Source organism: Corvus kubaryi, unplaced genomic scaffold (genome assembly GCF_017639235.1).
Source record: "Corvus kubaryi isolate FWS band 111438036 unplaced genomic scaffold, C.kubaryi_AGA036_p1.0 65299, whole genome shotgun sequence".
Taxonomy (NCBI): Eukaryota; Metazoa; Chordata; class Aves; order Passeriformes; family Corvidae; genus Corvus; species Corvus kubaryi.
Window position 1 is genome coordinate 42,478 of NW_024581902.1, and position 21,147 is coordinate 63,624.

The 21,147-nt window shown below is 38.4% G+C and overlaps 1 protein-coding gene across 2 annotated transcripts in view; it reads left to right on the forward strand.

The window, feature by feature from the left end:
- LOC121673261 (tyrosyl-DNA phosphodiesterase 1-like) overlaps positions 1-21,147 on the forward strand; it is a 44,139-nt gene that overhangs the window by 12,699 nt on the left and 10,293 nt on the right. The window contains exons 10-16 of one of the 2 annotated variants that reach the window (XR_006019166.1): positions 1,558-1,743; positions 2,480-2,528; positions 5,469-5,535; positions 8,327-8,434; positions 9,937-10,039; positions 17,202-17,354; positions 19,839-19,945. Coding sequence is in view for 1 of the 2 variants with exons in the window: in XM_042046423.1 (XP_041902357.1) it covers positions 1,558-1,743; positions 2,480-2,528; positions 5,469-5,535; positions 8,327-8,434; positions 9,937-10,039; positions 19,839-19,953 (628 nt within the window). In the remaining variant the exon portion in view is untranslated. Of the gene's footprint in view, positions 1-1,557; positions 1,744-2,479; positions 2,529-5,468; positions 5,536-8,326; positions 8,435-9,936; positions 10,040-17,201; positions 17,355-19,838; positions 19,954-21,147 lie in introns of those variants that run through there. The other variant, XM_042046423.1, reaches the window with a different exon arrangement.

A 21,147-nucleotide genomic window follows, 5' to 3' on the forward strand; every position in this document is an offset into this window, starting at 1 on the left:
CTCAGCACCGGTGAGGCCACACCTCAGGTGTTGTGTCCAGAAGGGCAACAGACCTGGGGAAGGGTCTGAAGCATGGTTCTGATGAGGAGCAGCTCAGGGAGTTGGAGGTGTTAAGCCTGGAGGAAAAAAAGGCTCAGGAACACCTTTTACTGCTCTCTACAGCTACTTGAAAGGAGGTTGTAGCTGAGTGGGGATTGGTCTCTTCTCCCAGGTAACAAGTGATAGGACAAGAGGAAATGGCCTCAGGTTGTGCCTGGGGAGGTATAGTTGGGATATTAAGAAAAATTCCTTCAAAGTCTATGAAGCAGTGGAACAAGCTGCCCAGGGAAGTGGTAGAGTCACCTTCCTTGAAGATACTTAACAGATGTGTAGATGTGGGACTTAGGGACATGGTTTAGGGGTGAATATGAAGTGTTACGTTAATGGTTGAACTCTATTGCCTCTAGAGGTCTTAGGTTTGTTTAGGTAAGCCATAATGGTAAATCTTCAAGATTGCATATATTAAGTTTTTAGGGACCCTTCTTGTTTGGGTCTGGTTTTTTGGTTGGTTTTTTTTTTTTCAGAATTTGATGAGGTATTTCATGTCCTCTATTAAATGCTTCTCGTAATTGGAGAATTTTTGACCTGCACCTCCTGCTGAAGTGGCATTATTTCATATACTGTCATGAATTTTACATGGAGTTCTACTGCTGTCTGTGGCAAACTTCTGTGACATACAGAATATTTATGTATCACATTGCTTTTCAACATTAGGTTACTCTTACAGATATCCCTTTGCTCATTAAGAGCTTGTCCTTTCTGGTACATGTTGTCTGATGTTTTTTGCATAGTTAGACACAGAATGAAAAAAAAAATAAAACAGAAAAAGCCTGTAAGGGAGAAAGATAGTCTTGTGGCAGATATTTCTGTGATTTTAAAAGTTTTTTAGTGACAATGCAGATAGACCTGATGATGCTATATTGATGACTGAAGCCATTAGATTGTGTGTTTGATCTAGAGTGGCATAAAGGTGGCAACTACATGCAATTTAATATCTGTCTATATCCATCTGTTTTTAATGTGGCTTTAAGTTCCATTCACAGCTGAAGAATTCCTCTAAAAGGATCATTTCAGTTTCCTCTTCAATTGTTCTTTTTTCCCCTCTTATTGTAGGCATAAATTGTAGCTGGGTGTCGTGGCTTTAGGATACAAGAGGAATTTTATGGCCAAAAACCACCAAATATAAAAAATATGTGGTTGTTTAATTTATTGTGACTTCTGAAGCTAATGTTTCATGGTTTTAGAGCTGCTAACATTCTTTTCACCCATTATTTAATGGTGGGCTTTGGTGCTTTTGGATAAAACTTGATGTTTAATCTTTTCTTGAAGTGAGTTTATTTGGAAAGCCTAATTTTTTATTTTTTTTTTTAGTGACAAAGTTAAATATGTAGTATGAATGTTGATCTTTCATTATCAAAAGTGAATTATAGAGGATTTATTATATCAAAAGTGATATCAAACTAATTAAGGTATGCCTTGCCTGTTGAAGTTTAACAGTGCTTTAATTCCTCTCACTAGCTTTTGAAGGAGCATGCTTTGTCAATACCAGCACAGGAATCCTGGCCGCTTGTTGGACAGTTCTCAAGCATCGGTTCAATGGGAGCTGATGGCTCCAAATGGCTGTGCTCTGAGTTCCAGGAGAGCCTGGTGGCTGCAGGCAGCAGTGTGACAACTTTCCGTAAATGTGATGTCCCAATTCATTTGGTATGTCTTTTAAATGGTAGTGACCTTCATTTAACACTTATTCATTTGTTTTGGAAATCTTAGTCATTGGTTTGCTTTTAACTTTTGGAAGACAGTAATGGAGTTTTTATCATGATACCATATATATGACACTTGTGTATGATTTGCTATAAAAATGTACCATAATTTCCATCTTCATGACAGTAGATTATGTATCATCTCATCAAAATTTATCTTCTCATTCTATAGCTTGTCTTCCATCAGGTTTTGTAGATGCAGCTGTTTTTTCTTCTAAGATGTAACTGAATCCTTAGTCATTAATACCTTTGGTTATTAGCACAATTAAGGGGAGGAGCAGAAAAGTTTGTGGAAGGAGCTTGTTAAATCAGGGAAAAATGATGGTCAAACGATGCTTTTACCATGTGCTAATTGCCCCTGCATACTCATCTCATATTTGAGGTGTGAGACTAAAATCTCATAAAGTAAGGTTAAGAACTAGCTTTGGCTACTTGGAAGTTTTACTTGAGACTTGCTAGCTAATTTTGGTTAGCTCTGTAAGAGTGGTAAAAATACTAGACTTTCTTTGTTACTGGCACAAATGTAGTTGTAAGCTGCAGTGTAATTTTATTAATTTTGGAAAATGAAGCCTTTAATACTTATTTTTTTCTCAAGTTTCCTTTAAAGGTGTGTGTTTGAAAATTGACAGCCTATTTAGAGCAGTGTTACTAAAGTTATTTTTCGTTCTACCTCCATGAAGGTTTATCCTACTGTGAACAATGTGAGGCAAAGTCTAGAAGGCTATCCTGGTAAGCAGATGAATTCCCATTTATTTGCTTTTTGTGGTCATAATGTCCTGCAAAATCACTTTAGTGGTTGATGTTCATTTAACGTGAAGTTGTCATCTTTCTGAGAATGTGATAGAATGGGTGCCAGTACAATCCTATTACTTTTGCTAGAGCTCTGACCCCAGCTGTCCTATTGTAATTGAATAGAAAGGGCTTTGTGGGCATTGGTATGTAACGTTTGTCTGTCCTAGCCATGTTCATATGTCACTGTATAGAAAAGCAACAGTTCTTGCCCACTGCTCTTACTCCAGCCATCATTTCATTTTGGCAGAAAATTCAGGTTTGAATGTGTCAAGTTCTTCTGTTTTGATTTCAGTGTCATTCTGCACATCAGATACAATGGAGGCTAAGGTTTTATTGGTCTTTTTTTTTTAATATTGTAATATACGACTGTTTGTTCAGTATTCACATGTTTCTTTTCATGAAGTTACTATATTTGTAAAAGCATGGCCTCAACCTGCCTGAAACAGGAATTGGTACTGTAGTGTTCTCATACAAGGAAGCTTCTGTTACTCAAAAGCAAGTCTTCAAAAGGTCAAGGCAATTGGAAGAGATTCCAGGAGTATTGAAAGAAGAGAATTCTTTCCTATCTTTAGGAAGGGTAAGAAGGTGGATCTGGGGCCCTATAGGCCTGCCAGCCTCACTTTGATCCCTGGGAAGGTGATGGAACAAGGAATCCTGGAAACAATTTTCAAACATGTGGCAGACAAAGAAGGTGACTCAGAGTAGTCAGCATAGATTTTTAAAGAAGAAATTATGCCTCATTAACCTGATGTCCTTCTATGATAAGTGGCTTGATGCATGAGGAGTGCCCCTAGATGTCGTTTAGCTTAACTTTGTCTTTCAGCTCTGTCTTCTCTAACATCATTACAATGATGTGATGAAGTCCAGGCTGGATTGAGTGGAAAGTGGGGTAGATTGGAAACTGGCTGAGCTGCCAGGCCTCAGAGGCTGTGAGCATTGACACAAAGGCCTGCAGGAGGTCAGCCACTAGTGGTGGCGTGTGCCAAGCACTGGTACTGGGGTCATGCATTAATGTCTTCATCAGTGACCTGGTGGTAGGGCAGAGTACACCTGTAGGGAGTTTCCAGATAATGCAAGCTGAGGAGGAGTAGTTGATGTATTGGGTGATTGTGCAGCCAGTCAGAGGGACTGTGCAGGCTGGAGAAATGGGCAGACAGCAACCTCATGCAGTGCGACAGAGGGCAGTGCAAAGTACTGTGCTGGGGCAAGAGCAGCCCCAGGCATGAGCGCATACTGGGGGCTAACCAGGGGTGAACAGCTTTGCAGAAAAAGACCAGGTAGTGCTGATGGTCACTAAGCTGAAGATGAGCCAGCAATGCACCCTTGTAGCAAGCAGGCCAGCTGAATCCTGGGCTGTGTTAGGAAGTACATTGCCAGGAAGTGACCTATCCTCTCTGTTTAGCACTGGTAAGACTGCTTCTGGAGTGCTGTGTCTAGTTGTTGACTTCACAGTACAATACAGATATGGACATACTGAACCAAGTACTGCAAAAAGCCACAAAGATGAATAAGGGATTGGACCATGTGTCATACAAGGAGAGGCTGAGAGAGCTGCATAATTCTTGGAACTTGGAGAAGAATGCTTTCCTGGGAAATCTTACCAGTGTGTATAAATGTAAATTATAGGAAGAGGCGAAGTAGAGGCAGATGCTTTGTGTGGTGACCAGAGAAAGAACAAAAGGCATTGGATGTACATGGGAATCTCCTGTATCTCAACTTACCCTTATAGCAAAATTGTTTTCTGATGTTTAAATGGAATAGGTTGCTCATAGGGTGTAGAGTCTCTGTTTTTGAACATACTCAAAACCTGACAGGATACTGTACTGAACAGTGTTGTACTGTGTGCTCTGTTCAGCCCTGCTTTGAGCACGAAATTGTTCTAGATGATTTCCAGAGGGTTCTTTCAAGAAACTTCAGTGATTCTTTGGCTTTGCTGAATCATTAAAAGTGTTCCTATTCCAAGCTGGATGCCTATGCTCCTATGCAGGAGAGTAGTTTTTGAATTCTAACGCTGGTGGATTTTGAACATGGAGCTAGCATGAATGTTTTCAGCAGTCTTTGTCTTTCTTCTGATTAGTGTTTGGACATATGTAGAAATTGCAGCCAGAGAATTTATAGGTATCTGTGGTTCACAGAATTAAGTTAGCATGTCTTTAAATACTTCTGGTTATGTACAGCCCAGTGACTTCTTACTGTAATTTCTTTCACATTGTGAAATAACTTGGTGAATTACACAATTCTGTGTTTGTGCAAATGAACAGCAGTTAGTGCATTCCTGAGAGCAGTAAAGCTTTTGTAATGGGTTCTTATGGCATCTTCTAGGACATGTTGAATAGAGTAGGCTTTGCATCATGCTTTTACTACACAACACTAATATAATTCAGTATGCCTGGCTGATTCTTCTTTGTTAAATCCATTTCAAGAAATCACAAGGTGCATTAGCCAATGGCCAAATCAATACAAATACAATTTCATCATAGAAGTACTTGCTTTTTAAAATAACGTTGTTTGGGGTTTGGTACGTTTGTTCTTACTCCTGAAACCTGCTTGTTTTATTTCCTCTTTATAGTTTGTACGGGTAATGATTCCAATCTGTTGATGTCAAATAGTATCATATAAAAAAACTACCCATAATTCTCCCTGTATAGTTCCTCTTTTTCCTAGTGTAAATATGCTGTGTAGTGTTTAGGAACTTGCTAAATTATAAGAATGGAAAAAACACCAGCAAGTATATACCATTTTATACTACTGGAGCATTTCATAATTTCCTGAAAGTAACTCATGAAGGTAGCCCACATAGCTTATTCCTCAAGATGCCTGCTGCTTTTAGAATGTCTTTCAAAAAATAAATGTACATGTTCTGTTTTTTTTCTTAAGCTGGTGGCTCACTTCCCTACAGTATACAGACAGCACAGAAACAGCTGTGGTTGCATTCCTATTTTCAGTAAGTAGAACTCAATTCTTTGGGGTTTTTTTCGGACTGTGTGTTTAAAGTTACAGTGCTGTAATGTTTGAGTGTTAACAGCAAATAAGTTGAAGCGGTTAAAAGTATGATATTCTTAAACTCCTTAAAATAAAGGCCTTTAGTTCCTTATCTGCTGCATCTTATGTCCAACAGTAGAACATGCTGTTTATCTATAAAAATTATATGGGATAACGTTGCTACTGGATTTAGGTTTCTGTAAACTTTTATTTAAGGTTTCTTCTCTGAACTGGAATAATGTTACTCCTTTTTTTTAACTTAGAGTTGTATTTCACTTTCCCTACTTGTGCCTCTTTATTAATAGGATTTCAGCTGAACCACAACAGGATTAGGAAGGCTTTTTTTGGTGGTTGCTTTATTTTTTTCTTCTAAGTGCAGCAGTCCAGCTGCAAAAATTCTTGGTCCCTTATGGCAATATCTTTTGTTAAAGATGCCTGACATTTTCTATTAAGAACTTCTATTTCTACATGCTACTGGTTGTGCCAAATTCTAACAGTCTGACACATTCCATGCCAGATGTTTCCCTCAGGCTGAATCTTTAGAAACTTAGATGTGTTTGGAGAACAATGGGAAAAGTTGTTTTGCGAAGATCAAAAAAAAATTATAAAACTTGTAACCTCTTACAAGACCACAACTTCCCATTCCTTTCATCAGAAACTTTTAACTCTTCCAGGCAGAGGTTGCTCTGGTAAGAATATTTACTAAGTAAGATTGTGTTCAGGTGGGTATGTATTCAGGGGACTGAAATAGAATTGCTAGTTGCAGAGATCATCTCCATTCTGGAGTGAAGGCGATGGCTGTTGTGAGCCTTGCTGGTCAATGTCTAAGGAATGGAGCTCAGGCAGAAAGCATATGAGACTTTGTCTCCTGCCTTTAAACTGTGTGCTCTGAGCATATTCAGCAAAGGAAGAAAGCTGCAATCAACTTGAAGCTTTCAGGATTGTTCAGTCATGATGCAAAAAGCAAGAAAATCATAAATCTGGGAGTGCTTGTGCAGTCTTAATTCAGTTTCTGTAGTCATATGCCTCGTGAGAATCTTACTAGAAAAAAGATGTAACCCTTTTTCAGTTAGTCTCTTACTTAGTACACAGAATGTTACTTAAGAATGATATAATTCATTGATTTATTCCTTTTCAATGAGAATGCCCATGTACCTGTCTTATTGGGCATACAGGGTCCTGCTCTGGCAGCAAAAGGGCTGTTTCAAGTTCATCTGTTAAATTGGCTGCAGATGGCAGTGGCCCTGCACAATTGCTCTGTAGTAACTACCCAGATGCAGGTCCTTACCCTGCAATAATGCAGGGTAGTAGCCCTTGAGGAGAGCCTGCATGCAAACTCTTACCATAGGGCAGCAGCCAGACAGCAGCTTCTTACCCATGGAACCTGGGACACACAGAAAACAGCAGGTTTCAATAGATGTAAATACAAGATGAGCTGTTTTAAAGACTTGCTATAATGCAAATCTGTGGGCAGTGGAGGGATTAGAGGAATTTAGAAAATTCCTCTTCATACTGGAAAATAGTATGAAACCAGAAGGAAACTAGGGATTCTACCAGAGCTGAAAGGAAAAAACAAAAAACCACAAGGCTTTTATGTTTACAGTAAAGGAGAAGGAATAATTCCTTTTTGCAAGTAGGGAGAGATTAATGGAGTTGAAAAATGGTGTCCTGTAGCCTCTCCCATGAAGAGGCAGGATGTCTGTCCCAGGTATGTAATTTTCATAGTGTCTGTGGGCTGTTTTTCTCTCTTACGCCAGTTGAGTGTATTTAACCTATAATGCAGCTCTGAACTGTAATTTCTCAAAAGAATAATGTGACTAAACTTAATATTGATTTTACTTTTCTGATTGTAGCAAATGATTACTAGACTGCTGTGTTAGATTAGCTACTGTGTGAACAGTGTAATTTGCAGAGTTTTCTCTCTGGTATTATTGCTGGTTTTTCCTTCAAGTATTACTAATTGACGAGGACAGGTTTGCAATGCTTAATAATTTCTGTTAATTGCTACTTTCAGAATATTTGATCAGCTTTCATAGTAGATAAAGTATTGTGTTTGAACAAGAAGTGCTTTTTAATGCCATGACTGCATACCTTCAGTTACATCCATATATTTACTGCTTGTTTACAGTTTAGTTCTGTAACATTGATGCTGAATTAATCCAGCAATGGCTTATTATTTTAAACAAGTTTTTTATATATGCATAGAATGACCTCTATTCTCTTAAGCTCTCAAGTTTCTCAGTGGCTTAGGGGCACAGAAAGGGGAAGAGTAGCAGCAACAATCTACCAATCTAACAATCTCCCTGCCTCTGTGTCATGGATAATAAATTGTAATAAACTTGGGGAATTCAGCGAGGTTTAGTTTGGTGCCAAATTCAGTTTTAGTCATAACCATTAATAGTCTTCAAAGAAGATATATTGGCCAGAAGTTTAGACTTAGCTTCTTGAGTGCTATCTGGAACGGAGGAATGGAAAAAACTTGTTAGGAGAGCATGACACACTGAGGAGAATATCTCTCTGGATTGGTTGTACAGAAAAAAAACCCCTGCTCTTCTGACTACTAGTAGAATTGAAATTTGGGATTAACAGTTCAGTTAAATGTGGTATTTTAAGATCTTCTCTAGGAGAAATAAGTATTGAGTGTGACTGTATAATAAGTAGTGTTACTGAAATTATGGCAGCGTAGTATGAAGAGTATTTTTCAGAACTCAAAGTAAAACCATATATGAAAATAATTCCTTTTGTTTTTCTAGCAAATGGTCAGCAGAGGTCACGGGTCGAACTCATGCTATACCTCACATTAAGACATACATGAGACTCTCTCCTGACTTCCAGAAGATTGCATGGTTCTTAGTAACAAGGTAAACAGCTAACCAATACAGCTCTCACTTAAGAACTTTATATATGTGGGGTTTTTGTCAGCTGCAGTAACAGGTGAGTTACTGCCCTAACCCTCATAATACTTCAATTAGCTATATGAATTTTTGTCCATATTTAATGTTTCTCCTTTGCATTGCCTTTTGAGGCTGCAGATTGAAATGGTTATGTCAGGAATTGCTGGTAAATGCACTAAAATCTTGTCTGAGTTGTGACTGCCAGTTTTGGAGTTCAACACCAACTAAGGTGATAAATATTTTTAAATCCTGGGTTAAGTTTCTTTAAGACATGCTGTGGTATGGTATGAATGTGCTGGTTTCTACAAAAATTGGTATGGGTTAAGCCAAAGTTATCCTTGGGCTGCCCTACTGTTACAAAACTTACAGATACCTAGAATTCGGAATCTCATCTTTTGTCAGATTGAGTTGTTTAGCAGTCTGCCTTGAAGTATAAGCTTTATATTTCTATTGTTTAGTTGTTAAAGAAGCCAAAAGAGGAAGCAAGAAATTTCTTGACTTTAAGGGAGAATGCCTTGTTGTGAATGGAAAAATACAGATATGTTTCAGTTTTGATAAAACTGATTTTTATGCAATCGTATATTCTATAGATTATGGTCTTTGTGTCCTTACTCTTAAATGCTCAGTTACTTTAATTTTTTTTTTCTTTATATTTGGTCTCTTTAAATTTCATCACTCATTGATACTGTTGCCTGCAATAGTGGTAGTGATTAAAGTGCTTTTGAAGGGTTTTAAGTCATTTAAATGTGGTGCTCACTCCACCTAACACAGAAATTCATGGTTGCTTTATTTTCTTCTCATGTTTCTTCTGTTCTACCATTTGCTGTTACCAAACAGCATCTGCTATGTCCATCAATTAAAACATGTGTAAGTTTTGTATTGTGCTGTAGAAGTAGGTTTTGACAACATAATTGCATATTTTTTGACTCCCAAATTCATCTACTTTGTAGCAGATACTGATGAAAGATTAACTACAGCATGGTGCTGAATAGCAAATTGAAACAAAAATACCTCTTTGATAAGTATTTGTTTTCATAAATAGATCAAAGAACAAAATGCCAAGAGCAAAGGATACCATTTAACACTCTGTACTAAAATGTAAAATGCAAACCCACTCTGTACTAAATGTATTGTAACTAGTCATAATTGAGCTAGCCTTTAATCTTCTTAAGTCATCAAATTGAAGCTATTTACCAGCACCAAATTCCTTTCTGAAATGTGCGAGAAGATTCAAAAGGCTGAATTTGTCTTGTAGATCTGTATGACAGAAATAGGCTTGTTTAATTATCCACATGTGTTGTATGAATGCCTTTCTGCATATTGTCTCTGTTGCTCCCACTGTGCTGTTAAAATAGCAATAAGGGAATAACACCCAAGTCACTTTTTGTGAGAAGGCTATTCTGATTGAATTTAAACATTTTCTGTCCTGAAGATTGTGCCTTGCTAGTATGCTTTGTTTCTCTTCTCAGTGCCAATCTATCTAAAGCAGCTTGGGGAGCTCTGGAGAAAAATGGCAGCCAACTGATGATCCGTTCCTATGAACTTGGAGTTCTTTTCTTGCCTTCAGCATTTGTAAGTTCATAGTTCAAGCACAAATCCTGGGATATGATGAAAATCTGCCAATACTTATGAATACATGCATGACTAATAATCCAATCAGTAGGTTCTGTATTTTGAGATTGGAAAGTTAACAGGAAATGGAGTGCATGTGAAGTATTTGTAGAGTCTTGTTTTCCTACACAGGAGGTATGGATTTGGTATTGCTGTGACTTTTGTCAGGCAATATTATTTTAAAATTGTAACGTATACTCTACGTGTTACTGGAAAGGCTGATCAAATCTCTCCTTTTGTGCTTTTTAAAACTAGGCTGTGAGCGTATATTCACATTGAAGTAAGGTGTTTGTGTTGTAACTTGAGAAACAATTCATAAGCAATGCTGCACCAATTGCTGTTCTTGCTCATTCTCTGAAATGCGTTTGCAGTCATGTGACTGTCTCAACACATCAAGTTCCCTATTGAACTACACTTGCTGGTTTTTAGCCCTCTACAAAATCCTGTGGTAGAAAGTCCTTAATTGTACATTGTATTTAAGAAAAATCTTTCCTTCTTTGTTTAGGTAGGGTTTTGTCATACTTACATCTATCACCTGATGGGAGGAGATGTGAGGTTTTTGTTACATGGCTGATTCCTCCTTCTTTCTGGTGAGCCTGATAGTACCAAAATATTCTCAACAGCAGTTAGTCCATGATCACAAACCATTCTATCTTCTTCCTGTGTGAAATTTCTTCTTTCCAGGGAAGAAATTGCAAGTTTCTCTGAAAAAGTATTTGTATGCTAAAAGTCCTTAGAAATATTTTGCTGATGAAGAATACTTATTTCCTAGACAACGTTCACAGATGATCACATAATGTTGTCATTTCTGCTGATTAGTAATGTAGTCCCAAATGAATATTTACTAATATTATGACATTGTAAAAATAACATTGTAAAAATATTTGCCTACCGTAACTGGATAATTGTAGTCTCCTGAGATTGCATATTAAGATTGATGGTTTCTGACTGCAGCTAAAGAACTCCTGTATCTCACTCTTGACATTTATGAGTTTGCATAGTAGTGAGGTCTCTGGTATTGTGAACCTTAGAGATGTTATTCTCCAGCATGGTTTATGTGGAAGAAAACATGTTTATCGGAGAGTGAAACAAGAAAAATTCTACAGCTTCTTGTAGTAGGAAGCATTGTTTTTTATATCAATGAGCTCTAAAAAAAAGAAATACCATTTTGTGTAAACAACTATTAAAAACAGAGTAATGAAGCATTGGGCAAACAAAATTGTGCAAAAATTTGACTTTTAACAGCAACTGACCTCAAAGGGATAAATTAATATTCTTGGAAGTTGGCTACTCCAACTTCCAGTTGGTTATCTCCAGGTGTTGCCAAGCAAAGAATTTATGCTACTGGTGTATTTGTACCTAGTAAATGATGGGTTTTGTATAAATATAGCTGATCACCAAATTACACGGTCATGTAGTGTAATTTGAATTTTCTTGTTCTAACTCTGGCTTTTCTGTGCATTATTAATTTCGGGAAACATTCTTCAAATGGGTAGAAAATCAGGAATATTTGAGTTAGGTTTTTTTGCCAAGAAGGACCATACCTGTTTTAGATCGTACCAATCTGCAAACTTTTCACTTAAAAAACCCCATCGAAACAAAATCTCTTCCCACCTCCCACTACTACCCCCTCCTCCAAATCCCAGGGAGAAACATTTGGCTTGCATTCTGTCCTGAATCTTGCATTCTACACAGGATTTTCTCTATGCACTTTTTTCTAAACTTCCTGGAAGGCTGAAATGAGGAGCTTTTCCTTTTCCAGGCTGAACAATCCCAACTCTCTCAGCATGTCTTTGTAGGAGAGGTGCTCCAGCTCTGTGATCTTTGTGGCCCTTCTGTGGGCTTGCTCTAACAGGTCCATGGTGAGGACCCCAGAGCTGGATGCAGCACTGCAGGTGAGGTCTCAGCAGAGCAGAGGGGCAGAATCCCCTCCCTCACCCCACTGTCCGCACTGCTTTGGATGCAGCCCAGGACACAATTGGCTTTCTGGGCTGCAGGTGCACATTGCCAGGTCACGTCTGTACCCCCAAGTCTGTACCCCCCAAGCAGCTCTACAGGGGCTGCTCTCAGTGATTTCTTGCAGTCTGTGCTCATGTCTGGGATTGCTCTGACCTGGGTACAGCACCTTCCTCTTATTTTGTAGAAGCTTATGAGGTCCTTGTGGGCCTGTTTCTTGTCCAGCTTCTTGTGGATGGCATTGCGTCCTTCAGGTGTGTCAACTGCACCACTCTGCTTGGTGTCGTTGATGAGCTTGCTGAGGGAGCCCTCAGTCCTGCTGTCTGTGTCATTGATGAAGGTGCTGAAGAGCACCAGTCCCAAGACAGAGCACTGAGGGACATCACTTGTCACCAGCCTCCACCTGGATATAGAACCCTTGACCACAGCTTCCTGGCTGTGTCTGTCCAGACAGTTGTTATCTTCCTAACAGTCCGCTCTTGAAATCCATATGGCTCCAATTTGGGGAAATCATATTGAGGTAGCCTTCTTTTGGCCTGGTTTTGAAACCAGAGTTTATGGAGAATGCTGGTCTGTGAAGTTTTGGATGGAAAATAGGAATAAACGGCTCAGATCTGGGTAAGAAAAACATATTGTGCAGTATGAAGTAGAGCCGAGCTTCCTGTTCTTTCCCTTTTTGTCACACTAGTTACTTTAAAGTAGCCATTGTTGGGGGAGTAGAAGGCTTTATCATATCAAAGGAACATCTCAAAACTCAGTGGTCAAAAGCAGATGCTCATGGAAAAGTGTGATGGCCAGACATTTATGTAGTAGTTTATCCCTGCATATTTCATAACTTACAGGCTTATTATGTGAGCGTCTCTTGTCTTCTCTTAGATGTCTGTAAGCTTTTGGCAGTCACAGTCTGCTCTGGCTGAGTTCCACAACTTAATAATGTCACATGAAGCAGTGTTCTGAAAGTTACTCATTTGAAAGTTTTCTCTTCTTGCACTGAAAGATGCAATAACCATGTGATCTCTAATCATCCTTTTCATACCTCTCTTCCCAGAGACTTTTATCTGTTTCTAGATTTAAGAGTTGTTATCCTGCTCAGTTCTTCCTAGGGTGGAGATTTTTTGATCACTTTTACTTCTTTTCTCAATTTTTTTTCCTCTGTATCATTTGGGTTGGGAGGGTGGTGAGTGGAGGGACAAAGGTTGTACTTAAAATGCAAAGATGATTCTGGAGAAAGAGGTCCAGGTATAAAACTTTTTACACAATGATGTTCTCAAGGTTCTCCTCACTGAGTCTGTTTGGCCTGCTGTATTTTTTACAAAGTGGTGTGTAACAGGTTAGTTAACCATTGTGTAAATACAATGCTTTCTCTCTACAGCCCGCACCACTCTTATTTTTGTGAATTATAGAAAGCTCCTATGCAGATGGCTGTACTAAAACCTGTCAGTGTGCACAAGATAGTCTTATGTTTGAGTTTCAGACCTCTCAGAACACAACTTAATTGAAACTCATTTAAAACTTGCAAGAATATATGACAGTATGTATTTTGGAAGAGAATACTTAGCTCTTTTTCTCCCAATTTCCTGCATATTGATAATTAATTGTGAAGACTGGCAACCGGAAGAAAACAAGTCGCCTGATCAGTCACGTGATACGGTGAAGGTGGGAGCAAAGCAGGGAGAGACACTACAGCTGCTTTTCTTTTGGTAACAAGGAGGTAGTCAGATAAATCTAATACCGATACTGGGTTTATGTACATGCACTCATCTGATATTCAAGTTGCACTGCTGAGTTTATGAATTTCTTACGCATATGCCCTGCAGTTAACTCTGCATAAAAAGTGCTTCTTTGATAACTTAGTGTGCTTGTCACACTGGTTCATTGTGGTTTTAGAATGCTATGTGGCAAAGTAGTTTTAAGTGAAGATAACAGGGAACTGGGAACAGACTAAAATTTTTAGAAACAGAAAAGTTGGTTTACAGCTAAAGTTACGCAAAGTATAAACTAGATGAAGTGCTTTGAAACATAACTGAGCTTTCCTAGGCTCCGAGGAACTATGCTCTAGCTATCAGAATGCTGATTTAATAGTGCCATTTCCTGGTAGTTCTGTTTCCGTAGATTATTTCATGCAGTTTTATCACAAAGTTCATGACACTTATCGTGGTAGAAGTTAAGACTTAGCATCAGAGAATCACAGAATTATTTAGGCTGGAAAAAGACCTTTAAGATCATATAGTCCAACCATTAAAATATCCCTAGCAGTGATGGGAGTCGAACCCATGTCCCAGAAGAGATTGGAGCCTTAATCCAGCATCTTTGACTACTTGGCCACATTACCCTGGTGTACTTGCACAGCACACGCTTAATGTCACTTATCTTAAGAACTCCTCTAGCTCTGCAGTTTGTGCCTTCTATTTTCTGCTGAATACAAATTTGGAAGTGGATCGTTCCTCACTTGCTATCAGCTGACTGCCAGTTTTTGTCTTTTTAAAAAAAATGCTTCCAAAATTATGCTTTGAGGTTGGGTCTTGGCCTGGTGTGCTAATACAGACTCTCAGAAATATGTTGAATCGTTGTTCTCAACATAGCAGCAGCTGTTATCGTTTACAGTTTTAGTGTTTAGGGAAAAATCAGCTGATGCCGGCATTAGATCACAAGCTTCTATTGAGTAAAAAATAATGTTTATAGGGTAGATTGTCCTGTGTTTGAACTACATTTCCCTTTCCATCTCCATCTCTGTTTCTCACCTCCTACATCTACACTATCTCTTTTTCAACTTGCTCTTTCAGCTGCTGGGGATTCCTTTCCAAAGGCTGAAATAAAGTACATCTTTAGCAGATAAAACATGTAATGAGAACGCAGTGACCAAAAAGCATGGAGTTCTGGGATGCATGTTCCAGTAATTAGTTTGTTTGAAAAATCTTGGAAGTGACTAATGGAAAGCCTTTTAAATAAATAGTTCTTCCTCACTGCTTCTGTGTCTGATAAGATGCTAAGATAAATTGAGCTTGACCTGTAAAATAGTACAAAAATTTGTGGAATACTTAAAGCTTTTTAAAGGTTCATTGAATATGGTTCTAGCCCAGTCAGCTTTCAGAAATACAAGCTCAGAGAAATATAACAGATACTATTAAACTGAGAACTTACCCATAATGTCCTACCTAGTGCTGTCAAATCCTACAATTATAACTAGATAATCAAACCCAGACAACTAACAACAGTATTTCAGATTCTGAAGTGCGGTATTTGATGGTGAATACTCACTGCAGTGAAGTACTGTTTCGTAGTTGACTGTGGGGCTGGGTGTATGAACTGAATCTGGATTAGAGAGCAACCAGGCATTATATATGTGATTTTTCAGAACTGAACTGCTTAAATTTTTGCTGTGTTCAAATAACTGAATCAGGCACCTTCAGTCATAGCTCAACTTTGAGCAAAACCAAAATCAAGTCAGTTAAGCTCTTTCACTGTAACGTTAACTCCAAGGCAATGTAGTACCACCTTTTTCTTTGGTTTCTCTAGTTTTGGATGAAGTCTTTCATCCCATAGAAATAGAATGGGAGAGGGAAAGCTGATACAATGTAAGTAAACTAAGATTTTATATGTAGACTTCAGGATGTTAAGCCTTGCTTTAAGTGTTCACAGAACTGCCACAAGGTTTTCAAATTCCAGTGTTAAGACAGCCAGACACATACTTCCCAAACCAAGAAACTTTGGGTTTAGATACCTGAATTTATCACTGTGGGCTTCTTAGCAAAAAAAAAAAAAAAATCCTCTGGTACAGTTGAATAAAGCTCTCTTTTGAGTAATTGTGCCCAGTGTTGAGGAAGGATTTTGCTGTGTATTCTGCTGGCCGGATGAGCATGGCTGCTGTAAAGTTTGTGTGCATCCTTAATTCTTTGCTGCGCAAACTAGCAGGTTTTTAAATAGTTTTGCCTAAGAGTGGACTATTTTTCTGTTTACTGGCATTGGAAACAGTAGTCCTGTAGCATCCAGTGGAACGATCAGTTGTCTCATGTTAGAAGTTACTTCAGTAGGATTAAAATGCTCTAATGATATTAGTCTTAATTCCCACTTCAGTAGGGCTAGCAATTCTTACCTTTATGTTATGTGATCTCTTTTTTTATAGCCTGTGATCTGCTTTGTGTTGGGGGCAAAAAACCCTCAAAAACTGGAAGGCAGTATTTTAAAAGCTGTTAAACTTCCTTTTCCTATTTTTCTTCCCAATGACTGCTTTTTCAATGTATGATGATGCTAAGGCACTAATAGAACCCCTATTGGCACCTAAAGTTTTATAAGTACAAAAAGAAAATTCTTTCCCCATTGAGATATGTATCTATTAACATTTCAAAATGTATTGCTGTAAGCAGCAGTCAAAGAGCAAATAAAACTGCAGAGGGAAAAATTCTGCAAGAATAGAATATGGCTGAGGAAAATTTACAAGTCAGACAAAATTATTTTAGGCAAGATCCTGCTGGTTTGTTTTTTTGGAAACAGCAATGAGAGCTGTCAACATTCAGGAAATGCTCAAAACAAAGTGTGTGACTTAACTTCAATTTCTGTGTGAAGATAGACACATGAGTTATTTTTAAAAGCATGTGAATCTCCTCAGAGAGCCTTGTTAAAGAATGCGTTCCACAAACTAGACTCTTACTCCAGGGTGTTTTGAGGAAAACTAAATGTCTTGTCTTAGATGAATATTTCCTGAATGGAAGATCTCTATAGGTTAAATTCTGACAGACAAATAAAACAATTTTGGGATGAACTGGTGGAGTCAAGCAGCATTGGAGGACAGCATCAGAGTGGAAATAAGGCTCTCAGAGGAGAGGAAAATTGCTAAGTACTGAGGAAGAACAAGACAGAGAAAAGCAAAGTTGTAGAATGAGAGAAGGAAGCAAAATACTTGAAAAGAAAGATGCTGAAGTAATACCAGGGCACGGAGTGTAGAAGAAATTAAGCAGAAACAAAAATATTACTAGCTGAAGTAGGTTATGTTCTGCACTGTGCTTTTTGATAGCAAGGGTTTCACAACTGTCCAACTCAAGTGGTGCCAGGCAGCAGCTTTGTAATTTGGTGCTGTTGATCAGGCATATGAAGTTTGTTGTAAGAATAAGAACCATCTCACAATACAGCAGAGAAACCTTCTCTGCCCCTTCCACATTTCTTCCCATAGGTTTATGTAGAAGACAAAAGAAGCTCACGGGATGTCTGGGCGATCAAGCCTCATACATGTCACATGCATACTGACAATTTAAATGTCATCTTGTGAGTACTATCTAGGAATACATACCACCCAGACCCTCCCACCAACTGCAGCCTGACTACTGTGAGTTATGAAAAAAAATCTCTTGGCACCACCACCACTTACACAGTTCCTGTTGTTTGTGAGCTATAGAATCCGTGGCATATTTCACGTTCTTTCTACTGCAAACAGAAGTATGGTTATTTGCATTTTAAATGAAATTTCTACCAATCCCTGAGTGATTCAAATTTGTTGGAAGTAAGGCTATACGACTTGATTGTTGTGTTTTGTCTAAGTAATTACGAATTTTTTTCAGTCATCTTCAAACCCTTAGATGTTTATGAGCTTTTAAAAATAATCTTGTATATTTACAGTGATTTGTTTTGAATGTGTTACTTTTTACCTCAAGGCTAAGCTCCACAAAATGCTGTAGCCTGGTTTTAATGAAGACCTATCAAAATATCTGACTTAAATGGTGTAAGAAAGGGAAGTCCAAACTGGATTTTCATTCATGCAGTCCTTCAGCATGGACCTTGTTTGTTTGTTTCCTCTGTTCTTTCATTTAAAAGGCAGTGGCTTTTGCCTAGTCCTTGAAATAATACAGTGTTTCTTACATTATAACCTGTAGTTTGCTCATACTTTGGGTCATCAGACGAAAGAAGCATCTATATTCTAAAGGAGATTCTTGAGCTAACTTGCTAGAACTGCTATCTGACATTCTTTGGCAGCTCTCCTTTTTCTAGGTTACTATTCTTCTTGACTATTAAAGAAAAAGGTACAAGGCTGCATTGATGCCCATGCTTTGTGTGGTCATGTGGATGTTGCTATCTCCAACTTAAAATGATAACATTTGATGGCGTAAAACTTCAGTGAAGAAAGACTTGAAATATTGTATATAGATGGGACTCTCAATTCAGACAAGTATGTGTGTTTGAATACCACAGGATTTTTAGTGGTAATTAAGATGCTTGCTTGTACTATCACAAAACAGTAATGCAGTAAAACTCAGACTGGTGGACCATAGAGCTTGAACAAAGTATAAGTTAATATTTGGACATGAGCTGGCAGTGTGCGCTCACAGGCCAGGAAGCCAATTGTGTCCTGGGCTGCATCCTAAGCAGTGTGGGCAGCAGGATGAGGGAGGGCATTCTGCCCCTCTGCTCTGGTGAAACCCCACCTGCAGTGCTGCATCCAGCTCTGTGCTGAGGACCCCAGCTCTAGGGTCCTCAGCACAGGAAGGACCTGCTGGACTGAGTCCAGAGAAGAGACACAGAAATGGTCACAGCTGGAGCACCTCTCCTATGAGGAAAGACAGAAAGAGCTGGGGTTGTTCAGCCTGGAGAAGAGAAGGCTCCAAGGAAATTTTATTGCAGCCTTTCGGTACCTAAAGGGGGCTTATAAGAAAGATGGGGACAGACTTTTTAATAGGAACTGTAGGGACAGGATGAGGGGCAATGGCTCTAAACTAGAAGAGGGTAGATTTAGACTCGATCTAAGGAAGAAGTTCTTTACTGTGAGGATAGTGAAACATTGGCATAGGTTGCCCTGAGGGATGGTAGATGCCCCATCCCTGGGAACATTCAGGGTCAGGTTGGATGGGGCTCTGACAGCCTGCTGCTAGTGAAAGATGTCCCTGCCCAGTGCACAGGGGTTGAACTAGATGACTTTTGAAGGTTCCTTCCAACCCATACTATTATATGATTTTAAAAGGAGATATAATTGTCAGTAATGTCTTATAAATAAATAAAAAAACTTGATAGCCTTTAAATTTCTAGCCTGTTCTAATCAAACTGTGATTGATTGACAGTAAGCTATTTGAAATCGCAGAACTAAGATTTTGCTTTTGTGTAACTCGCTACAGTTGGGATCCAATTTCTCTGGAGAAGTGGCTAAGCAATACCGTCTGCCCAAGTTACTTGAATTACTTCAAATCTCTGCCTTTGCACTGTATTGCATTTTTTCTTTTTATAGTCCTTAACCTTGTTTGACAGTAATACTGTCATTCTAATATAAGTGTAGTCTTTGAAGCTTTTATGCAAGCAGTTTCAAATCTTCGTTAAATTTTTTTGTGTCTGTGGATAATGTTACCCAAGATGTCTGGGAAGCACAGGTTTGAAGACTTGCTTCTATAACACAAAGGGATTTCTAGTTTAGTTCATGAAACATACTGAGTATCCAATTAATGTGGTCAGGATGAAACTAAGCAGCAAAGAGAAAGCTTTTCACTTTAGTTAAATGTTAAACACCTTTGGTGTTTACCTAGTGAACATGCAAATAAGTTGGCATATGTGCAAGGGCCTGAGAAGGCAGAACATAACCAATATGGACCCACATGTGGGGCCAAGCCAATGGATGTAATAAAAAGAGAAGAGCTGAAATAGCAGAAGTAAGAGAAGCTGAGTTTTTAAGACAAAGGTGGCTTCAGGAAGCATCTAATCTCAGTAAAGGAGGCAAAAGGTTTTGTTCATTAAAATAATTCACTGAGAAAACATCTATTGTAGATTAAGTTTGTCTTTTTCCCGAAAAACTAGTAAGTCTTTTCTTCTGTATGTTTCCCTTCTTTCATAGGGATTGGACAGAGGTTACTTTCATGTAGGAAGGAAAAAGCTTCCAGGAGGGAAAGATTCAGCAACGTATTTTCCTGTACCTTATGACCTGCCACCAGAACAGTATGGAAGCAAAGGTAAGGTGTGACTTCAGAAGAAAAGTAGGCTTGTATTCTACATAAAGCAAGCTAGTTGAGTAACTCTGAGTCAGTTGAATACTGCTGTGTTCCAAGGATTTATTTTAACTTTTTTTGTGGTGTGATTATATGCGATGTGATACCAGTTGCACATTCTGCTTGTGACTTCAAAGAAAGCAACTGTAAGGTTCTTTATTTTAATTTTTTTCTTTATTGTTTAAGTTTTGGATCAATAACTTCAATGCTAGTTTTTATTTCTCTTCTGTGATTCTTATATGCATTAGGAAAATAGATATTTGTTATGGAATCAAAATGGTTTTTTGCAGAGCTAATAGGGGAAGGAGTGTTGAAAAGGGAATGTTTGGAAGACAGTAGGCATGAGCTAAAAACAATCCTCTGGAAGTGGAATGTGAAAGAAATACTATCATGCAAATGTGAAAGAATTGCTGTAAATGAGAAGAAAGAAGGGTTGCTTTTGATCCATTCTGTATTTCATAACACTTGAAGAGGTGTACAAAATCTCAACTGTCTCGGTTTCTGAGATTATCTCTAGAACATGCAAATAAGGAAAGTGATAAGTAAGTGTGGCTGTGGGGTGGTGATGATGGCTGAAAAATATAAAAATATATTGAGGATAATATTGGTGTGCAGTCTGCAGTATTTGGGAAGAGAAAAGTTTTATATTTTTGTTATTAAAACTAATGTCAGAAGATTGTAACTAGCGTCCTTTTTGAGAAGCCTTGGTCTAAGAAAGACAGCATCTAGCGCAGAGCTTGATATGGGAACACAGATAGTTTATAGAAACTCAGATGTTTGAGTGAATCTTTGAACTAACAAATGATGTGGAGAGAAAGAACATTTAAAAGCTAAGGAGTCAACAGACTTTATAATAGCATCTTATGCAGTAAATAAAAGTGAAGGCACAGGGTGATTGAAGCTCTGCTGCAGGATCGGACTATGAGCTTGATGCTTCTTCCTGTAGTTGAAATAAGATGGCTTCACCAGCATATTTGTCATTAGGTGATCTGTAGTAAATACCAACCATGAGGTTTCCTCTGTTGGCTTGACGTCTGTTTTTCACCTGTACACTTTCACTCATTCACTTTTCACAGCTCTGTGTAGTCAATCCACTTTTCTCTGTAGAGAGGAAAGCCCTCCGTCTTCTTTCCTTCTGGACAGCTTATGGCTATTGTC